Here is an 18,152-nt window from a genome sequence, read left to right as displayed (position 1 = left end):
CAGCACCCACATGGCAGGTGCTAACCATCCTTAACTCCAGTTCCAGGGGATTCTAAAGCCCAACACGGGTGCACTCACATACATGCAGGCAATACACTCATACACATAAAACAATAAAAATTAAAAAATAAAAAAAAACACTCGTAGGGGCAGGTGCCAGATGTTGTGGTCCACACCTTTAATTCCAGCACTCAGGAGGCAGAGGCAGGCAGATCTCTGAGAGTTCAAGGCCAGCCTGGTCTACATAGTGAGTTCCAGGCCCTGGGGCTACAGGGAGACCCTGTCTCAAAAAAGACCAAAAAAAAAAAAAACCCACATAAAATGCAATTTAAATTTTTGTTTTTTTTAAATGTGCATGAGTGTATTGCCTGCATGTATGTGAGTGCGCAGAGGTCAGAAGAGGGCTTCGGATTCCCCTGGAACTGGAGTTAAGGACGGTTCATGGCCGCCATGTGGGTACTGGGAATTGAACCCGGCTCCTCTGCAAGAGCAGTCAGTCAGTGCTCTTAACTGCTGAGCCACCTCTCCAGCCCCACAATTAAAAATTTTTTGTTGTTGTTCTTTTTGAGACAGGGTCTCCCTGTAGCCCCAGCTGTCCTGGAACTCACTATGTAGACCAGGCTGGCCTTGAACTCACAGAGATCCGCCTGCCTCTGCCTCCCGGGTGCTGGGATTAAAGGTGTGCGCCACCATACCTGGCACAATTTAAAATTTTTAATGCAGCATCTTAGGCTCTCCTGGAGTTGCATGCAGACGTGCTGTCTAACCATGGTCACTGCTTTCTCAGTGATATTTGAATATTTGCGTTTCAGTCCCCTTTGAGAACCTTTGTAGATAACAACTCTCCCCTCGAAACTTGGTGTGATATACAGCTGTTCCTTGTTACTCTGGAAATTTTTTTTTTTTTTTTTTTTTTTTTTTTTTCCTCTTCCTTTAAGATTTGTTTTGGTTTGTTTTTGAGACAGGGTCTCCCCACCTAATCACTATGGAGACCAAGCTGGCCTCAGTCTCACAGAGATCTGCCTGCCTCTGCCTCCCAAGTGCTGGGACTAAAGGCATGCTGACCATCAGGCCCAGTCCAAGAAAACCATCTTGATAAGCCATTCCCAAATAGAGTGTTTTATCAGGATTTTGACCTCTAAGAAATAGCGGTGTTGTAATTGTTACAGTGTTTGAAATGAGAATTGCCATTTTGGAATAAAATCCTTTGTGTCTGTCAATTGAAGCTAAAAATGAAGCTGATCGGCAAGCAGAGAAACGAGAGATTAAACGTCGGCTCACTAGAAAGGTACTGTGTGTTTTCTGTTTGGATAACCTGTTTGATGGGAATGACCAAATCTGACTTGTAGTGTCATAGATCTGTATGAAAATACATACTTATGGGCCTGGAGAGATGGTTCAGCAGTTAAGAGGACTGGCTACTCTTGCAGATGACTCAAATTCGGATCCCAGCACCTACCTGGCACCTAATACCATCCCAAACTCCAGTTCCAGGGGACCCAATGTCCTCTTCAGACTTCCGTGGGCATTGCCTGAGATGGGTGCACTTACATAAATGATGTAGGCAATACACTCATACACATAAAATTAGAAATAATAACTCTTTTTTAAAAAAGGAATCCTAAAAGCTGGGTGTGGTGGCACACGCCTGTAATCCCAGCACTCCAAGGCAGAGGCAGGCAGAGCTCTGTGTGTTCAAGGCCAGCCTGGTCTATATAGCAAGTTGTAGGCCAGCTGGGGCTATAGGGAGGCCCTGTCTCAAAAAGACCAAAAAAATAAATAAAAAAGGAATTCTCTGTGAGGCAGTGGCTTGGCATACTACACTCAGAGCAGCATTATTCACAGTAACAAAAAGGTGGAAGCAGTCCAAGTGTCCGTGAATAGATGAATGTTAAAAAAAAATGTGGAATACATGTGCAATGGAATACTGGCCTTAATAAAAAGAAGGGAAATAAAGACTAAACCTAAAAAAAAGGAATTCCTAGGAGAGAGAGTTGGATTTTTTTTTTTTTTTTTTTTTTTTTTTTTTTTTTTTTTGTCTTTTTGAGACAGAGTTTCCCTGTAGCCCCAGCTGTCCTGGAACTCACTATGTAGACCAGGCTGGCCTCAAACTCACAAAGATCTGCCTGCCTCTGCCTCCCAAATGCTGGTATTAAAGGTGCAGATATACTTTCTGAAATTATTCTACATTTTTCTTCTCCGGGATGGGATTGGAGGAATATTATCCTTGACCATTCCTGGGCTTACTGCCTTAACATTGAGTAGATTACCTAATTATAGAACCTGCTATTATGGTAGCCTCGCTGCCCGAAGTGTCCATAGACCAGCAGCACTGGTATCACCTGGGAGCTTCTCAAAGCTGCTTAATCTCAGGCTTTATTTAGACCCACTTAATCACAATCTACTTTTGGGAGGCGGGGTGCAGATGATAAAAGAGCAAGTGCTGGGATTGAACCAAGAACTTCAACTTTGTTAAACATGTTCTGCTACTGAGTTAAATCCTCAGGCCAGCATCTATACATGAGCTATATCCTCAAATGATCAGTACACATATTAAAGTTTCAGAAGCATCGTACTATGATAGTATTTCTCAGAATTAGTAGTGCACTGAAGTAAATGATATGGGGAGCTGCTACACAGTATGCATGTCGAGGCCAGAGAACAACTTGTGGGTACCAGTTCTCTCCTACCATGTGGTTCCCATGGACTGAATTTGATTTATCAGTCTTGGCAGCAAGTGCCTTTCCCCACTAAGCTGTCTCCGTACCCAAAACTAAACTCTTGATACCTAGAATTCTTGGGGAGGATGGGACCCAGGGTTTGGTAATCATTAGAGCTTCCCCCAAGTAATCTGGGTGTGGTGGCTCCTAGCCACCTAGTGCAATCCTGGCACTCAGGAGCCTGAGTCTTCCGAAGGATTGCTTTTTTTTGGTCTTTTTGAGACTGGGTTTCTTTGTAGCCCCAGCTGGCCTGGAACTCACTATATAGACCAGACTGGACTGGAACTCAGAGATCCAACTGCCTCTGCCTTCCAAGTGCTAAGATTAAAGACGTGTGCCACCACGCCTGGCAAGAAAGAAAGAAAAAAGCTCCCCAGATAACTCATGTTGAATGAAAGTTAAATGCAATTTAAATGCATTATTGGCTAATTTCTGGCATAATAAGTTAAAAGGCTCTGTTTTTTTCAGCTCAGTCAAAGGCCAACTGTGGCTGAACTACTTGCCAGGAAGATCCTGAGGTTTAATGAATATGTAGAGGTAACAGATGCTCAGGATTATGACCGGCGAGCAGATAAGCCGTGGACCAAACTGACTCCTGCTGACAAGGTAACTTGAAAATGGTTACATGTTCTGCTTCATGCTGGCTTTCTTCTCTTTTATTATTATTTTATTTTGAAGCACAGGTAGAGTTTTTTAAGAGAGATTTTAACATAGATTTCAGCATGGGGGTAACAGAAAGAGGGGCACTTAGTGAAAAGACAGGATACACCCAAGTGTGGGCATGGGTGTCTCAGGAAACAAGCCATGCTCGTGCTTTTCTTTATTGGAAGGCTATGAGTTACTAATTAGAAGAGGAAGCCATCAACAAAGCTTCTAGATTTGATAAAGTGCCAAATTTCAAAGCAAGATACAGATGCCAAGATAGAAGCACAAGATTTTATACTAATGACCCCACCATCAACACAGGAACAAAACATCTGCTGTATCAGAATAAAATTTTTAGAAGGAAATAAGACACATTTTCAACAGTAGCAATAGTTGGAAGAAATTAGTAATTACACGTTTCGTATCTATACATCTATTTAATGTGCCGTGAAAACTACAAAAGTTATATTTTTTTAATGCTTTGATTTTAACTTGAGATTTTAGGTTTTGCATGAACATGGTGTCTGAGAAAGTGATGTGTCCCTGGCTTAGGGCTTAGTTGGCTCTCTTGGCCCCTCTCTTTCTTCCCTCTGGCTGCTGCCAAGGCTTGCAGGACTTCATAGTGTTAAACACATTAAAGATACATGGCAAGTCACACAGCTGTCCTACAGCAGACAGATGATGCTAAAATCTTATTTCTGCCCTACAGGCTGCCATAAGAAAAGAACTGAATGAATTTAAAAGCTCAGAGATGGAGGTTCATGAAGACAGCAAACATTTTACACGGTAAGATTCCAAAAGACCCAAATACTAGGAACTAAGTAAAATTTCCATCAACAAACATGAAAGTTGTTCAGATATGAAGAACTTCATTAAGGACACTCAGAAAGCCAGGCATGGTGGTAGACACCTGTAATCCCAGCCTTGGGAGGTCCAGGCAGGAGGATCAGGAGTTCAGGGCCAGCCTGGCTATATAATGAGTTCAAGGACAGCCCAGGCTACATGAAACTTTGTATCGAAAGGGTACAAAAGGGGACTGGAGAGATAGTTCAGCAGTTAAGAGTGCTTGCTCTTGCAGAGGACCTTAGTTCCAGTTTTAGGGGTTCCCATGCACTCTTCTGGCCTTCATAGGTACCAGAACATGGTATTCATACATTCATACAGGTACTCACACATATACATAATAAGTATGTCCAAAAACAAACAAGGGTATAGGAGATGGCTCTGTGGATAAGCACTTGCTGTGAAAGTGTGAGGATAAGTTTGGATCCCCTGAACCCGTGTAAAGCCAGATGGCAACAGTGTGTGTCTAGAAACCCAGTGTACCTATTGACAGAGACAGGCCATTCCCTGGAAGCTTGTGGGCCATCTAACCTGATTACACACCAGTGAACAATAAGAGACTTTGCCTTAAATAGGTAGGAGGGAGGACCAAGACCTGAGGTTGTCCTCTGACCTCCAAATGGCATATGCAAGCCTACACTTACATAAACACGCATCATAACGTACACACATTAAAAATGAAATAATAATAAATAAATTCAAACAGATAGCTCAGTTGGTAGAGTGCTTACCTACCATGCAAAAAGCCCTGCTTCCACCCTAACACCCCATAAATGGTGTGGTGGTACACACCTGTTATCCCAGTACTCAAGAGGTAGAGGCAGGAAGATCAGGAGTTGAAGGTCATCCTAGCGCACATAGCAAGTTCCAGGCCATTCTGGACTAAATTAGGCCCTGTTTGTTTCAAAAGAGCAGCAGCAGGGGCTGGAGAGATGGCTCAGTGGTTAAGAACACTGGCTGTTCTTGCAGAAGATCCAGGTTCATATCCCAGCACCCACATGACAGCTAATAGCTGTCCGTAACTCCAATTCCAGGGGATCCAACAGCCTCTTCTGTCCTCCGTGGACATTGCACAACATGGGTGAACTTACCTACATGCAGGCAATATACATATACACATAAAATAAAAATAGCCAGGCATGGTGGCGCACACCTTTAATCCCAGCACTTGGGAGGCAGAGGCAGGTGGATCACTGTGAGTTCAAGGCCAACCTGGTCTACATAGTGAGTTCCAGAACAGCTGGGGCTACAGGGAGACCCTGTCTCAAAAAGAAAAAAAATAAATAAATTTTTAGTTTTTTAAAAATTAAAGAGCAGCAGCAATAACAACAGAATAAGAACCCAGAGGCCATGGTGAAGGCCCCTTGATAAAGCCCATGCCTAGAACTTACCTATACAAGGCTGCTATGGAACTCCAAGTGCTGGAATTAGAGACTTAAGCTTCCACACCCTCCCCCTACTTTCTTTTTAGTTGTTGTGTTTTAGGTTTGTTTTGTTTTGTTTTGGTATTGAATTTTTGCGATTTTCATTAGTCCTGGGTTTTTTGTTGTTTGTTTTTTTAGTTTTAGAGACAGGGTCTTACTGTATAGCCCTGGCTAGCCTCGAATTGACAGTGATCTGCCTCCCAAAGTACAAGGATTACAGGGTTGTGTCACCATGCCGTGGCCTCAAGCTCTTGATACTCTATTTTAGCTTTCCAAGTGCTGAGATCACAAATGTAAGTCACCATACCTGACCACTCACATTTTTTTTATTTATTATTTTATGTGTATGAGTGTATTGCCTGCATGTGTGTAAGTGCACCCATGTTGTGCAGTGCCTATGGAGGTCAGAAGAGGGCTTTGGATCCCCTGGAACAGGAGTTATGGACAGTTGTTAGCTGCCATGTGAGTGCTGAGAATCACACCTGGGGGTCTTTAGCAAGAGCAGCCAGTGCCCTTAACCACTGAGCTCCACATTTCTAATTTGCATGTCTGTAGTTTGTGAGATCTGCTTAATCTATTCAACAACAACAAAAAAAAATTTTTTTTTTTTGGTCTTTTTGAAACAGGGTCTCCCCGTAGCCCCAGCTGGCCTGGAATTCACTGTGTAGACCAGGCTGGCCTTGAACTCCCAGAGATCCGCCTGCCTCTGCCTCCTGAGTCCTGGGTGTAAAGGCATGTGCCACCATGCCCAGCAACAACAAATTTTATTTAGACTTGGTCTCACTATGTAGCCTTGACTAGCCTGGAATTTACTATGTAGATGAGGCTGACCTTGAACTCACAGAGATTGCCTGCCTCTGCCTCCCAAGTGCTAAGATTAAGGATGTGTGCCATCATGCCTGGCCCTCAACAAATATTTATTGAGCACGTACTACATGATACAATGCTAGATTCTTGGGGTACAACAAGAAATTGGGAACTCAAAGCAGTCTTCCTGCCTCAGACACCTAAGCGTTAGGGTTATAGCAGCCATGCCCAGCTAAGACATAATTTTTCTTTTCTAGTAATAAGGAATAGCACAGCCGGGGCTCAAGGGATAGCTTGGTGACAGAGCATGTGCTTAGCATGTGCAAGGCACTGATAGCAACACTTAAACTTTATATGTTTTTTGTTTGTTTGTTTGTTTGGTCTTTTTTGAGACAGGGTTTCCCTGTGGCCCCAGCTGACCTGGAACTCACTATGTAGACTAGGCTGGCCTTGAACTCACAAATATCCACCTGCTTCTGCCTCCCGAGTGCTGGGATTAAAGGCATGTGCCACCACACCCAGCCTGCCTTCTATTTTCTAAACAAATGTTAATAGAAAGTAGTCTTCACTGTCTGGTAACTTGTCTCTCTTTGAACACCTGTTCCAGCTACCATCGTCCATGATGCTGAAGTTTGAGAAAGGAACTAAAAACCTGGAGCTGTTTTGCTGCTTGTCTCCACGGTGACACATGGAGAGAGCTCCAGCACTTCCCAGCAGAGCCAAGCTTGCTCTCGGATCTGGTTCTGGGGCACAAAGCACTTCTGTGAATGTACCTTTCACTGGAACTGATTCTCTTGGATTGCCCTTAGAAAACAGCTAAACACTTTGTCAACACCTTCAAACTTTTTAACATCGCGGCAAACTTGAGAGATTTTCTCTCACCAGCCCCCAAAGCTCTGAGCCACTTGCAAGTCCAAGTTTTACTAGCTGCAGCACACCTTGCCTCAAGATGACTGCCTGTGCTGAGACACAGTTGGCACCACTCGCCTTACCTGTGTGCCCTGTTTGTGAGACCCACTCCTGTAGGCACTAAATTCCAGCCGTCAAATCAGTTGGTGGAGAAAATCTTCTGGAGGCCCCTCATCTAGCAAAGGGGCCCCACTTACAGAGTCTTTGCATGTCTCTGATGTGTCAGAGCACCGTGCTGACCTCACTATCACAGCAATAGGGTCCTGTGGGCATGGGCATGCACACCTGAGAGGAAGCTCAGGGTCCGACATGGTCCGCCTTCAGGCACTCGTCATCCCAGCTTTTTTTCTTTCTTTTGAGACAGACTTTCACACTGTAGCTCAGGCTGGCCCAACTCACTGTGTAGCTCTGTTGGCCTCAGACTTCAAACTCGTGCCTCAGCCTCCCAAGTGCCACTTTTACTGCAGGCATGAGCTTTCATTCTGATGCTTATTTTGAAATTATCTTAAATAATGGGAACTGAGCTGCAACCAGAATCCAAGTTGGTCAAATGAGAAAGCCATGCACATCTCTATATACAAACCAAGAAAAAGGCCTTAATATTAATGCCAGTTTGGCAGAGAACTGACTCATGGATTAAATTTTACAGGCTAGTGTACTTTTGTTGTACCAAATGATACTGCAAATTACTTCCATCAATACATGTATTCTTAGTGAAGCAAAATTGTAGGTGTCCTGTGGGAGCACTTGTGGGCTCTGGGCCCCCATACTTCAGGCAGAATCAGAATCACAGCAAGGTCCTGAGGGATGTGAGGTACTGGATCAGAAAAGGTCTTTGGAAAAGCTCGAGGGAGGGGCCAGTCATGGCTCAGTGCCCCCTCCTTGGTGCTGTTGGCCTTTCCGTGCACATTCCCTCTGCACTCCAACGCAGTGCTGCTCACCTGTTCTGGCAGCTTCCACCTCACTTGCCTTTCCTATTCTAGGCTGCAGCCAGTGTGGTTGGTGCCTGAGTTTTTGGCTTAGTGCCCTCCCCAATTGTGTTTGTTATGTATGTTAGCAGATTTGGTTATGAACCTCAAATAATTTTTTTGTTGAAGCCCATACAGCCTCATTATTTTCCTCTTAATTCTATCTACATTGTAAGCAGAAGACTTTCTATTTAACAAATGTTTTGTGTTTTGTTTGTTGTTTGTTTGTGAGACAGGGTTTAGCCCAATAGCCCAGGCTGGTCTGCAACTCAATATGTGGCCCAGGCTACCCTTTGATTTATAATCTTCCTCAGCTTCCTGAGTGCTGGGATTGTAGGTGTAAACAATCATACCCAGTTTTTCTTCACTTTAATATTTAATGAATTGTGGCAGTTTTAAAGGTTTCTGATTTATTTTGTCTCCTATCCCGTCTTTCTGTAGATTTTTCTGCTTTCATGTCAACATCAAACTTACTAAAGTCTTAGAATATAGGACAAAACAAAAAAGAAGCTGCCGGGCGTGGTGGCGCACACCTTTGATCCCAGCACTTGGGAGGCAGAGGCAGGTGGATCTCTGTGAGTTTGAGGCCAGCCTGGTCTACATAGTGAGTTCCAGGACAGCTGGGGCTACAGGGAGACCCTGTCTCAAAGAGACCAAAAAAAAAGTAGCATTTTCTCTGCAAGGGAAAAGTTTTTTGTTTTGTTTTTTTTCCTGTTGGTGGTAGTTGTTTTCTGTTACTGCCAGATATTGTATGGGTATAGAAACAATACTGAACCCACATCTCCATAAAGCTTGGTAACAGCTGGGTTAAGGAAGGGAAAGTTAATGAGGACTCCACTAAGTCTATTTGAAGTCCTATTTCAGGCAGCCAGCCACATGGTAACTGCCACTCTGACTTCTCACCATTATCTTTTTTGCTGTTTTGTTTTCTGTGTGCTGAGGATTGGACCCAGGGTCTCACATATGTTAGGCCAGTGCTCTGCCACTGAGCTGGGTCCTCAGCCCTGACTTCCAGCCATCTCTTGTTGGTTCAGAGACTGCTTTGCTTACTACATTGTCTGTGGCTGAGGTGGACTTCTTTCTTTGGTTGATTTGTTTTGTTCAGAGGTCTCATGTAACCCAGGCTGGCCTCAGACACACTATGGAACCAAGGGTGACCTTGAACTTCTGATCCTCCTGCCTCCACCTCCTGAGTGTTGGGATGCAGATGTGCCCCATCGTGCCCTGGCAGTGAGATGACTTTCCAGCTCTTTCCTCACTGCGACCTTTTCCCGTAGTGTGCCAAGCCCAAGTGACTGATCTGCATCTATGTGCCATCAAGATTATGGTTCATCTCTCTTCATCTGTATTCTTATGAAACATGATATGCTAGGGTGTTGTCTAGTCGGTTGTTCTATTTTTATGTATATAAAAGTGGATTTTCTTTCTCTAAGTTTGAAGCTCACAATCATGATGTAAAGATAGAATAAAAATCTAGTGTATTGTACTTCAAAATGCTTCCCTAATGTACAGATCTCCTTGTAAAATAAATAATTGCATTGTATATCAGTCTTCTCACCAATCTTAATTATTAAAGTATTTTAGAAGTACAAAAAAAATCTGGACTTGTTTATTATTTAATTTTTCAGTGTTGGGGATTGAACCCGGGGTCTTGTGTTTGTTAGACAAGAACTGTACCACGAAGCCCCGTCCTTGACCTATATTTTTTGTTTTATTCTAGTCCAGAAAAATTAAAGCAACTTAAACATGACACCCAGAATATTGTAATAACTAAATGAAAGGAGATGATAATGGCATTAAATGGACTCAGACGTGAGAACTGGTCATGTTTGTTTATGTCTGCACACAAATATAAAAACACAGGGCTGGGGACATAGCTCAGTTGGTAGACTGCTTTCCTAGCATACAATTTGGGTTCAATCCCCAAAATCTCCACCCTGGAGGTGGAGGCAGGAGGATCAGAAGTTCAAGATCATCCTGGTCAACATAGCAAATTCAAGGCTAGCTTGGGATACATTACACCCAGTCTCCAAATTTTTTAGGGGTTGGAGAGATGACTCAGCAGTTAAGAGCACTTACTGCTCTTCCAGAGGACCTGAGTTCAGTTCCCAGCACCACAACAGATAACTGCCCTTACGTCCAGTTCCAGAGCATCTGATTTCTTCTGGCCTCTGTAGGCACCAGGTGTACACATGGTGCATTTACTTACATGTATGCAGGCAAAACACAAAAATGAAATTTTTTTTTCCTCTTTTTGAGACGGTTTCCCTGTAGCCCCAGCTGGCCTAGAACTCCCTATGTAGACCAGGCTAGCTTTGAACTCACAGAGACCCACCTGCCTCTGCCTCCCAAGTCCTGGCATTAAAGGTGTGTGCCAACATGTCCAGCTAGTCAAAAATGGATTTTTTTTTAAAAAATATTATGTGTATTAGTGCACCTGTGTCATACAGTGCCCAAGGAGATCAGAAGAAGCATTCAGATCCCTTGAAACTGGAGTTATGGGCAGTTGTTACCCACCATGTGGGTGCTGGGAAGTGAACTCAGGTCCTCTGCAAGAGCAGCCATGCTCTTAACCACTTAAGCCATCTCTCCAGCCCCCCCCCCCTTTTTTTAAAGACAACTTACAGAAAGAAGAGCCTGTTGAGACTCCCCTATGTACGGGGACTTCACTAGTCAACTTGTCCTGTTCAGCCTCCCCACCTAGTCAGGTTAATGAGATAACACTCATTTTACCATTAGAGAAATGGGTGAAATTCCCCCAAGGTGAAGCAAGTAATCACTTTTGTCTATAGTTGAAGACAAGTACTTGCATCCGAATCAGTTGACCCTACAAGGATCTACTGTATGGCTGCAGCTAATTGAACCTCAGGCTGATGTCACAAAAGGACAGTTGCTTCCTATGCTTTCTGGTAAGCAGCCCAGTTTCAACAGTCACCTCAGCATTGACTCATTCCCCATCTGTCACTTGTTGAGCACATGAACCTTTATCAAGAGTGAAAAGAAACCATGAGTTAGAACTCATGTAGTTGGATGTCTCTCTGCTCCCAGATTACTGTGGCCCAAGTTAATAGACCTCAAGTTGCCATTGCTCCTTTGGGGTTAAACTGCAGAAAGTTGTTTTGAAGGTGCACACTGCCCAGCTTTTGCTGAACAATGAATGAAATTCAGTTCTTTCTGGATGAAGATGCTCCAAGAGAGGGAAGTCTGCAGCCACTATCAGAAAGGACAAGGCCAGGGCCAGCGAGATGGCTCTGTAGTTTAAAAGTGCTTGCTACCAAGCCTGACAAACTGAGTTCAATCCCAGGAAACCACATAAAGGTGGAAGGAGAGAACTGATGCCACAAACTTGTCCTCTGACCTGTACACACACATACACTATAATATAATAATAATAGCAGATTCAGTGATACTGAATGGGCTGGAAGTCTTATAAAAGAATTCAGGGCTGGAGAGATGGATCAGGGGTTAAGAGAACTAGCTGTTCTTGCAGAGGACCCAGGTTCAGTTTCCAGCACCCACATGGCAGCTAACAACTGTCCCTAACTCCAGTTCCAGGGATCTGATGCCCCCTCTGACCTCCAAGGGCACTGCATGACATGGGTGCACTTACATACATGCAGACAATATACACACATAAAAATAATAAAACATAAAAAGATGAAAATGCACAAGAAAAGCATAGCCCATACCAGTCCTGGTGACATATGCCTTTAATCCCAGCACTAAGGAGGCAGAGGCAGGCAGAACTCTAAGACTGAGGCCAGCCTGCTCTATACAACAAATTCCAGGCCTGCTGGGGCTACAGGGAGACCCTGTCTCAAAAGACAAAAACAACAAAATAAAATGCAGCCTAGAAGCCATTAATGCCATTACCCAAATTTTAAAATGTGAAACTAGTCCAGCTGGTTCTCAGTGTGGCCAGCAGAGCTGAGGATCCTTGAGGTTTCTTTGGGTGTCCATGAAGTCCACAAAAATATTTTGAAATACGCCTGGCGTAGTGATACATGCCTTTAATCCCAGCACTTGGGAGGCAGAGGCAGGCGGATCTCTGTGAGTTCAAGGCCTGCCTGGTCTACATAGTGAGTTCCAGGACAGCTGGGGCCATAGGGAGACCCTGTCCCTATACACGCCCGGCTGTGTATAGGTTTTTAATTTAGATCCGCTTCTTCCACCTCAACAGGGGAGATTCAACCTGAGGGCATTTCCCAGCCCCCTTCTCTATTTGGCATGTGCCAGCATATCTAAAGGCAAATTCTCTGAATGGATAAACCATCGCACATTAAGTAACTCATCTGGGAAGTACTTAGCTACCTACCGGCCACAAACCCACTTTATACTCCCTACTAAGGTCCCGCAAAGGCTCTAGAATCGCGAGAGATCCCTAATCGGATAGAGGTGGAGCCCAGGTGGTAGTAGATCCCATCAGCCCTAGCGCAATGCGAATAAGTGCGCATGCGTTGGCGCAGACGCTCCGGGCTGCTCCGGATATCCGGCACGTCTTACCGTATAAATACGGACGCTGGGCGGTCCGTCGGTCTTTCGTGAAGAGTGTAGGTTGCTGTGCGTTGGTTGAGGTGAGTGACCAGCGCGGACCCCCCCCCCCGCCCCCCTTCTGCTGCCAAGAGTCTTGGCCGAGCCATAGGTCTCCGCCTCTTTAATTTAAAGTTTGCTTTGCACAAAGAAAACTGGAATTTCTCAGTTTTTCTGCCACTCGTGGTCTGGGCAGTTTTCGACTACGCCTGCTTGATTTCAACCTAAAGTGATCGATCATCCTTTCTTGGTTTTGGTGAGCCGATTTTGAAGTTTTTGGGAACTGAGAATTGATTTCCAGATAAAAGGACTAAAGCTACATTGAAGTCTTACGGCTGGGTGGGTGCCGTGGTGCACGCCATTTAATCCCTGCACCTGGGAGGCTGAGGCAGGCAGCTCTTGTTCCGGTTTACAAAGCAGGTTCCTAGGCTCCATAGTGAGACCTGTCTCAAAATGACTACCCAACGTGTATATCCCGGGAGGTCACTCTCCCCGGGCTCTGTCCTAGTGGCGTAGGGGAGCATAGGGCTCTGTCCCATGATGTACAGTCCCTTTCCACAACGTTGGAGATGAAGCTGGGCTTCGAGTCTGCGGCCTGCATATTCCTACAACTTCCCAGAGTTCTAGACAATGACTGGGGAGACAAACCATGCAGGAAACAGTCCTAGATCACTCAGTCTGGGAGTAAGTCCACCTGTTTGTTTTGTTGGTCTTTTTGAGACAGGGTCTCCCTGTAGCCCCAGCTGTCCTGGAACTCATTATGTAGACCAGGCTGGCCTTGAACTCAGAGTCCTCCGCTTGCCTCCCAAGTGCTGGGATTAGTCTGTTTTGCTTGCTGATAAAGGAATTCCTTATTTTTCAGACCTAATTGAGGATTCCAAATACCTGGTTCATTGAGGTAAGTTATGAATTTCACTTAATAGTGCATGTTTTAGGTGATGTGTCTGCGTACAGCTTTTCTGCATTTTTGTAGGGATATGGGTGCACATTGCTTTCAGTCAATCTTGTAAGATTGGTGCATGCTTAGTGGTTGAGAGAGGGCTTAAAAGACAATGGAATTGGAGTGACAGTCGCTGTAGCAAAGTTCAAGAGTCATAGCATTGCACATGGGTTTCACATTTACTTTGTATCATGTTTTTTGTCTTTTTGAGGCAGGGTCTCCCTGTAGCCCCAGATGTCCTGGAACTCACTATGTAGACCAGGCTGGCTTCAACTCAAAAAGATCCGTCTGCCTCCCAAGTGCTTAGAGTTATTAGATTTTGTAAGCCTTGAAGTAAATAATAGGCCCCTGTTAGAAATGGGTTAAAAAGGGGATTGGTAATTCTACCGGCTGATGGGTTTTGTGTCTACATGAGTTGCCACGTGGGCACTGAAGCCCATTGGCACAAGTTAAGCCACTTCATACTGAACAGGCAATCCAACATGGATACCCCGGGAGGTCACTCTCCCCGGGCTCTGTCCTAGTGGCGTAGGGGAGCATAGGGCTCTGCCCCATGATGTACAGTCCCTTTCCACAATGTTGGAGATAAAGCTGGGCTTTGAGTCTGCGCCTGCATATTCCTACAACTTCCCAGAGTCCTGGACAATGACTGGGAAGACAAACCATGCAGGAAACATGTTCTTAACATGCTTATGGCTTTTAGTTAAGGCCATCTTCAGGAATCTAATCCTGTGCTTATTTTCATTCAGGAAAGAAGAGGACTGACAGTTTCTGACTGACTTGGTACCTAATTTGGGGGCGTCTTTTCCTAGAGGGAATTTTGGTAATTTTTGTTTCAGGTTTGGCAGTACTTGGAGTTGAACCTCCTGCATGATTTGTTGTTTTGAAACCAGCTGTCCCTATATTTAAGATTCTGGCCTCAGTCCTGAATTTTACAATTACATATGGAGTCTTGTATGTAATTGTCTTCATTGCCAGTTAGGTTGGGGGTTATAGTTGACAAATGTTTGGGCTCTATTCCATCAACATTTGTAAAGGGCCTGACATCTGAATTAAAATAAAGATTGCTGTATATTCCTGCTTTTTGTCTTTTTTCCCCTCTTCATTGTATGCAGTTTGTGGAGGTTCCTTCTGCACCAGGTATATCCAGGAACAAGCATCTTTACACCAATTATGTTGCTATTTGAGGATTCCAGCTGTTGATTTGTTGCTCCCAAGGATTATGGGTTCCCTGCTCTGGTGGTGCTAGTGTGGCAAGTTTGTGGGTCATAAGGTTTTTTTTTATTTTATGTGTATGAGTGCATTGCATGTATGTGAGTGCACCCGTGACATGCAATGCTGCAGAGGTCAGAAGAGGGCTTCGGATTCCCCTGGAACTGGAGTTAAGGATGGTTTATAGCTGCATGGGTGCTGGGAATCTAACCCAGGTCCTCTGTAAGAGCAGTGGGTCCAGTTTTTTTGGGTGTGTTTGGGTGCAAGTAGATCAGTGCATCCCTGGAACTGTAAGGACAGGGGCGCCGTCATGTGGGTGCCGGGAACTGAACAAGACTACTCTGCAAGAGCCATCTCTGAAGTGTCTTAACTAAGGCTGGCCTCATCTTTCCTTTGCTGGGATTAAAGGCATATACCAAGGCTGGCCACAAACCTTATTGGGTGGGAAATTAGTCACAAGGAGTTGCTGGTTAGGTGAATTGCTGTATATGGGGAATTATATTTGGCCCAGTAATCCCACTTGAACTGTTAGCATGCATAGTCCAGCACAAAAACTAAAACTGATTGCTTATGATGTCATAATGAAAAGTTTGGGCCCCTGGGCTGGCTGGATCTCCCTGCACAGTATGAAGGTCAAGACCCCGAAGAATGGGGCCTAAAGATCAACCTACAAGGTAGGGTAATACTTCTGTGGGCCTTAATGATGTTAACTGGAAATTTCCCAGTGATTGTGGAAGTGAGCATAGGGATGGTATGGGCTTGTACCAGCAACCTCTATGCTTGGTATATCTCAGCACTGAGGTGGTACAGCATGGCTGTTGAAACAGCAAGAGAACTTGGAGTTGTTCCACCTGGTCCAGTTCTGGTGGTCAAATTTGTCATCAGGCTTGCCAGCAAATGCCATTAACCATTTTTGGCAGGGGTGGGGGTCTTGAGCCAGGGTCTCTGTATAGCCCAGCTGGACTGAATTAATGATGTAGACCAGGATGGTTAGCCTGCGACTAGAGGCATAGGTCACCACGGCTGGCTCAAATTCATACATACTTGTAAATATATGGCACATTCTATGGACTGACTACTTCCACTTCCCTGTGGGGGCGGTTATAGGCATGTGCCACCATAATATGTTTTATATACAGTTGAATCTGCAGAGGCAGAATTCAAGAATACTGAGGGTAAATACCTGGCTTTGACTCTGGAAAAAAACTAAAGAATTTCCTGGAAATTGAGGATCTTTCCCAGCACACCTCCCTTAGCCTGTCTTTCCCCAAGATGAGCTTTCAATCCATTTTGTATTTTGTTGTAGTGTTTGTTTTTTTGAGTTTGTGGGAAGGTTGTTTTGGTTTTGTTTATTGAGACAGGATATGTAACTCTGGCTGGTCTGTAACTAGCTCAAACTAGCCTTGGATTTATCATGCTTTAAGTACTTTTTCCTCCCACTTGCTGGGATTACAGATGTGTGCCACCACACTCAGGTTAAGCCATTTTTTCAAATCCATTTTATATATAAAGAAAACGAGTTATTTGATGGAGGTCATAGCGGGCACGGGGGGGGGGGGGGGGGGGGGGGGGGGGGGGGGTGTAGGTTGGAGGACAGCTGGTTTCTAGGAACTCCATAACAGGATGACCTAGAATTCCCAACACTTTAACTTCCACCTCCCGAATGCCAGATATGAGCTATGTTTCATCATGCCTGGCTTTTGACCTTAGCTTTTTGTTTTTTTCTCTCAGACCATTAACTTTTTTTTTGGTCTATTTTGAGACAAGGGTCTCCCTGTAGGCCTGGAACTCACTGTGTAGACCAGGCTGGCTCTGAACTCAGAGATCTGCCTGCTTCTGCCTCCTAGTGCTGGGATTAAAGGCAGTGTGCACAGACGGATAGATGGATGGGATTAATGGGGTGATTTTAAGGAATTGGTTCACAAAAATGAGGGTTTGGCAAATCTGAAATCTGTAGGGAACAATAAAAATTCCAAAACTGACATGGCTACTCTGGAGGCTGATACAGGAAAATGAGCAATGAGTGGCCTGGTCTCAAGATTAATCCCATTAATCCCAGCACAGGGGAGGCAGAAGCAGAGGCAGGCAGGCAGATCTCTGTGAGACTGAGGCCAGTATGAGTTCTAGGTTAGCTGGAGTTACATAGTGAGACCTTATTCTCACCCCTACCCCCACCTTCTGTACCCCCGCCAAAAGAAAGTGAGGATGGAGCTGGAGGGATGACTCTATGGTTAAAGCACTTGTTGCACAACCAGAGTTCAGATCCCATCATGCACTTAGCAAGCTGGACATCATACACACAGGTACATAACCACTCAGACAAAAATCTTTTTTTAAAAAAAAAAAAAACCCCAGGCTGGGAGTTAGCGTGGGGGGGGGGGGAGAGCACTTGCCTAGCATGTATAAGACCTTGGGTTCAGAAGCCAGGTATAACAGCACAGGCCTTTAATCCCAGCACTTGGGAGGCAGAGGCAGGCAGATCTTTGTGAATTCGAAGCCAGCCTGGTTTACATAGGAAGTTCCAGGCAGGCTGGGGTTACAGGGAGACCCTGTCTCAAAAAGACCCTGGGTTCAAGCCCCAGCACTGAAAAATAAATAAAAGTGATTCAATGACTCAACCCCTAACAAGTTAGATCCCTTTCTACCACTTGTGTGTTGACTCTAGAGAAGTTGCTTGGTCCCTGTGAGTCTCATGTTCTACCTAATGAGATTTTGTGAGGAACACATGAGATAATATATGTGGATGGGCTTTGTATCTAAATGGACTGGGGCAGGGGCTACAGAGATAGCTCTTCCAGAGGACCAGAGTTCAGTTCTCAGCACCCACATCCACATTGGCCAGCTTACAACTGTCTGTAACTTCATCTCCAGGGGAGCCAATGTCTTCTGAACTCTGCAGACACTGCACTCACTTGCACAAACCCACACATAGACACACATAATTAAAAATATAAATAGGGGCTGGAGAGCTGGCTCGGCGGTTAAGAGCACTGACTGCTCTTGCAGAGGACCCAGGTTCAATTCCTAGCACCCACATGGCAGCTACGAACCATCCTTAACTCCAGTTCTAGGGGAGTCCAAAGCCCTCTTCTGACCTCCATGACATTGCATGACATGGGTGCACTCACATACATCCAGGCAGTAGACTCATATG

General features: G+C 44.8%; 2 protein-coding genes and 2 non-coding genes across 9 annotated transcripts in view; all 4 read left to right on the top strand.

Annotated features, from left to right (window-relative positions):
* Positions 1-8,822, top strand: part of Phactr4 (phosphatase and actin regulator 4) — a 75,434-nt gene extending 66,612 nt beyond the window's left edge. For all 5 annotated transcript variants that reach the window (XM_008847954.3, XM_029570853.1, XM_029570856.1 and 2 more), the window contains 4 exons: positions 1,227-1,288; positions 3,189-3,326; positions 4,075-4,151; positions 7,047-8,822. In XM_008847954.3, coding sequence (XP_008846176.1) covers positions 1,227-1,288; positions 3,189-3,326; positions 4,075-4,151; positions 7,047-7,062 — 293 coding nt within the window. In that variant the 3' untranslated portion in view covers positions 7,063-8,822. The remainder of the gene's footprint in view (positions 1-1,226; positions 1,289-3,188; positions 3,327-4,074; positions 4,152-7,046) is intronic.
* Positions 8,823-12,830: 4,008 nt separating this feature from the next.
* The window catches only part of Rcc1 (regulator of chromosome condensation 1), a 27,625-nt gene continuing 22,303 nt past the window's right edge, over positions 12,831-18,152 (top strand). The window contains exons 1-4 of one of the 2 annotated variants that reach the window (XM_008847950.3): positions 12,872-12,890; positions 12,982-13,102; positions 13,709-13,744; positions 14,536-14,569. The gene's annotated coding sequence lies outside the window, so the exon portion shown is untranslated. Of the gene's footprint in view, positions 12,891-12,981; positions 13,103-13,708; positions 13,745-14,535; positions 14,570-18,152 lie in introns of both variants that reach the window. The other variant, XM_008847949.3, reaches the window with a different exon arrangement.
* On the top strand, positions 13,308-13,510 carry LOC115072881. The gene has a single exon (XR_003851880.1). It is a non-coding gene; the product is annotated as a small nucleolar RNA SNORA73 family (small nucleolar RNA).
* LOC115072880 lies at positions 14,264-14,465 on the top strand. Its single transcript, XR_003851879.1, has one exon. It is a non-coding gene; the product is annotated as a small nucleolar RNA SNORA73 family (small nucleolar RNA).

Source organism: Nannospalax galili, unplaced genomic scaffold (genome assembly GCF_000622305.1).
Source record: "Nannospalax galili isolate Female #2095 unplaced genomic scaffold, S.galili_v1.0 scaffold23, whole genome shotgun sequence".
Lineage (NCBI taxonomy): Eukaryota > Metazoa > Chordata > Mammalia > Rodentia > Spalacidae > Nannospalax > Nannospalax galili.
Note: the sequence above shows the minus strand (reverse complement) of the source record. Positions and strands in the feature narration are given on the sequence as shown.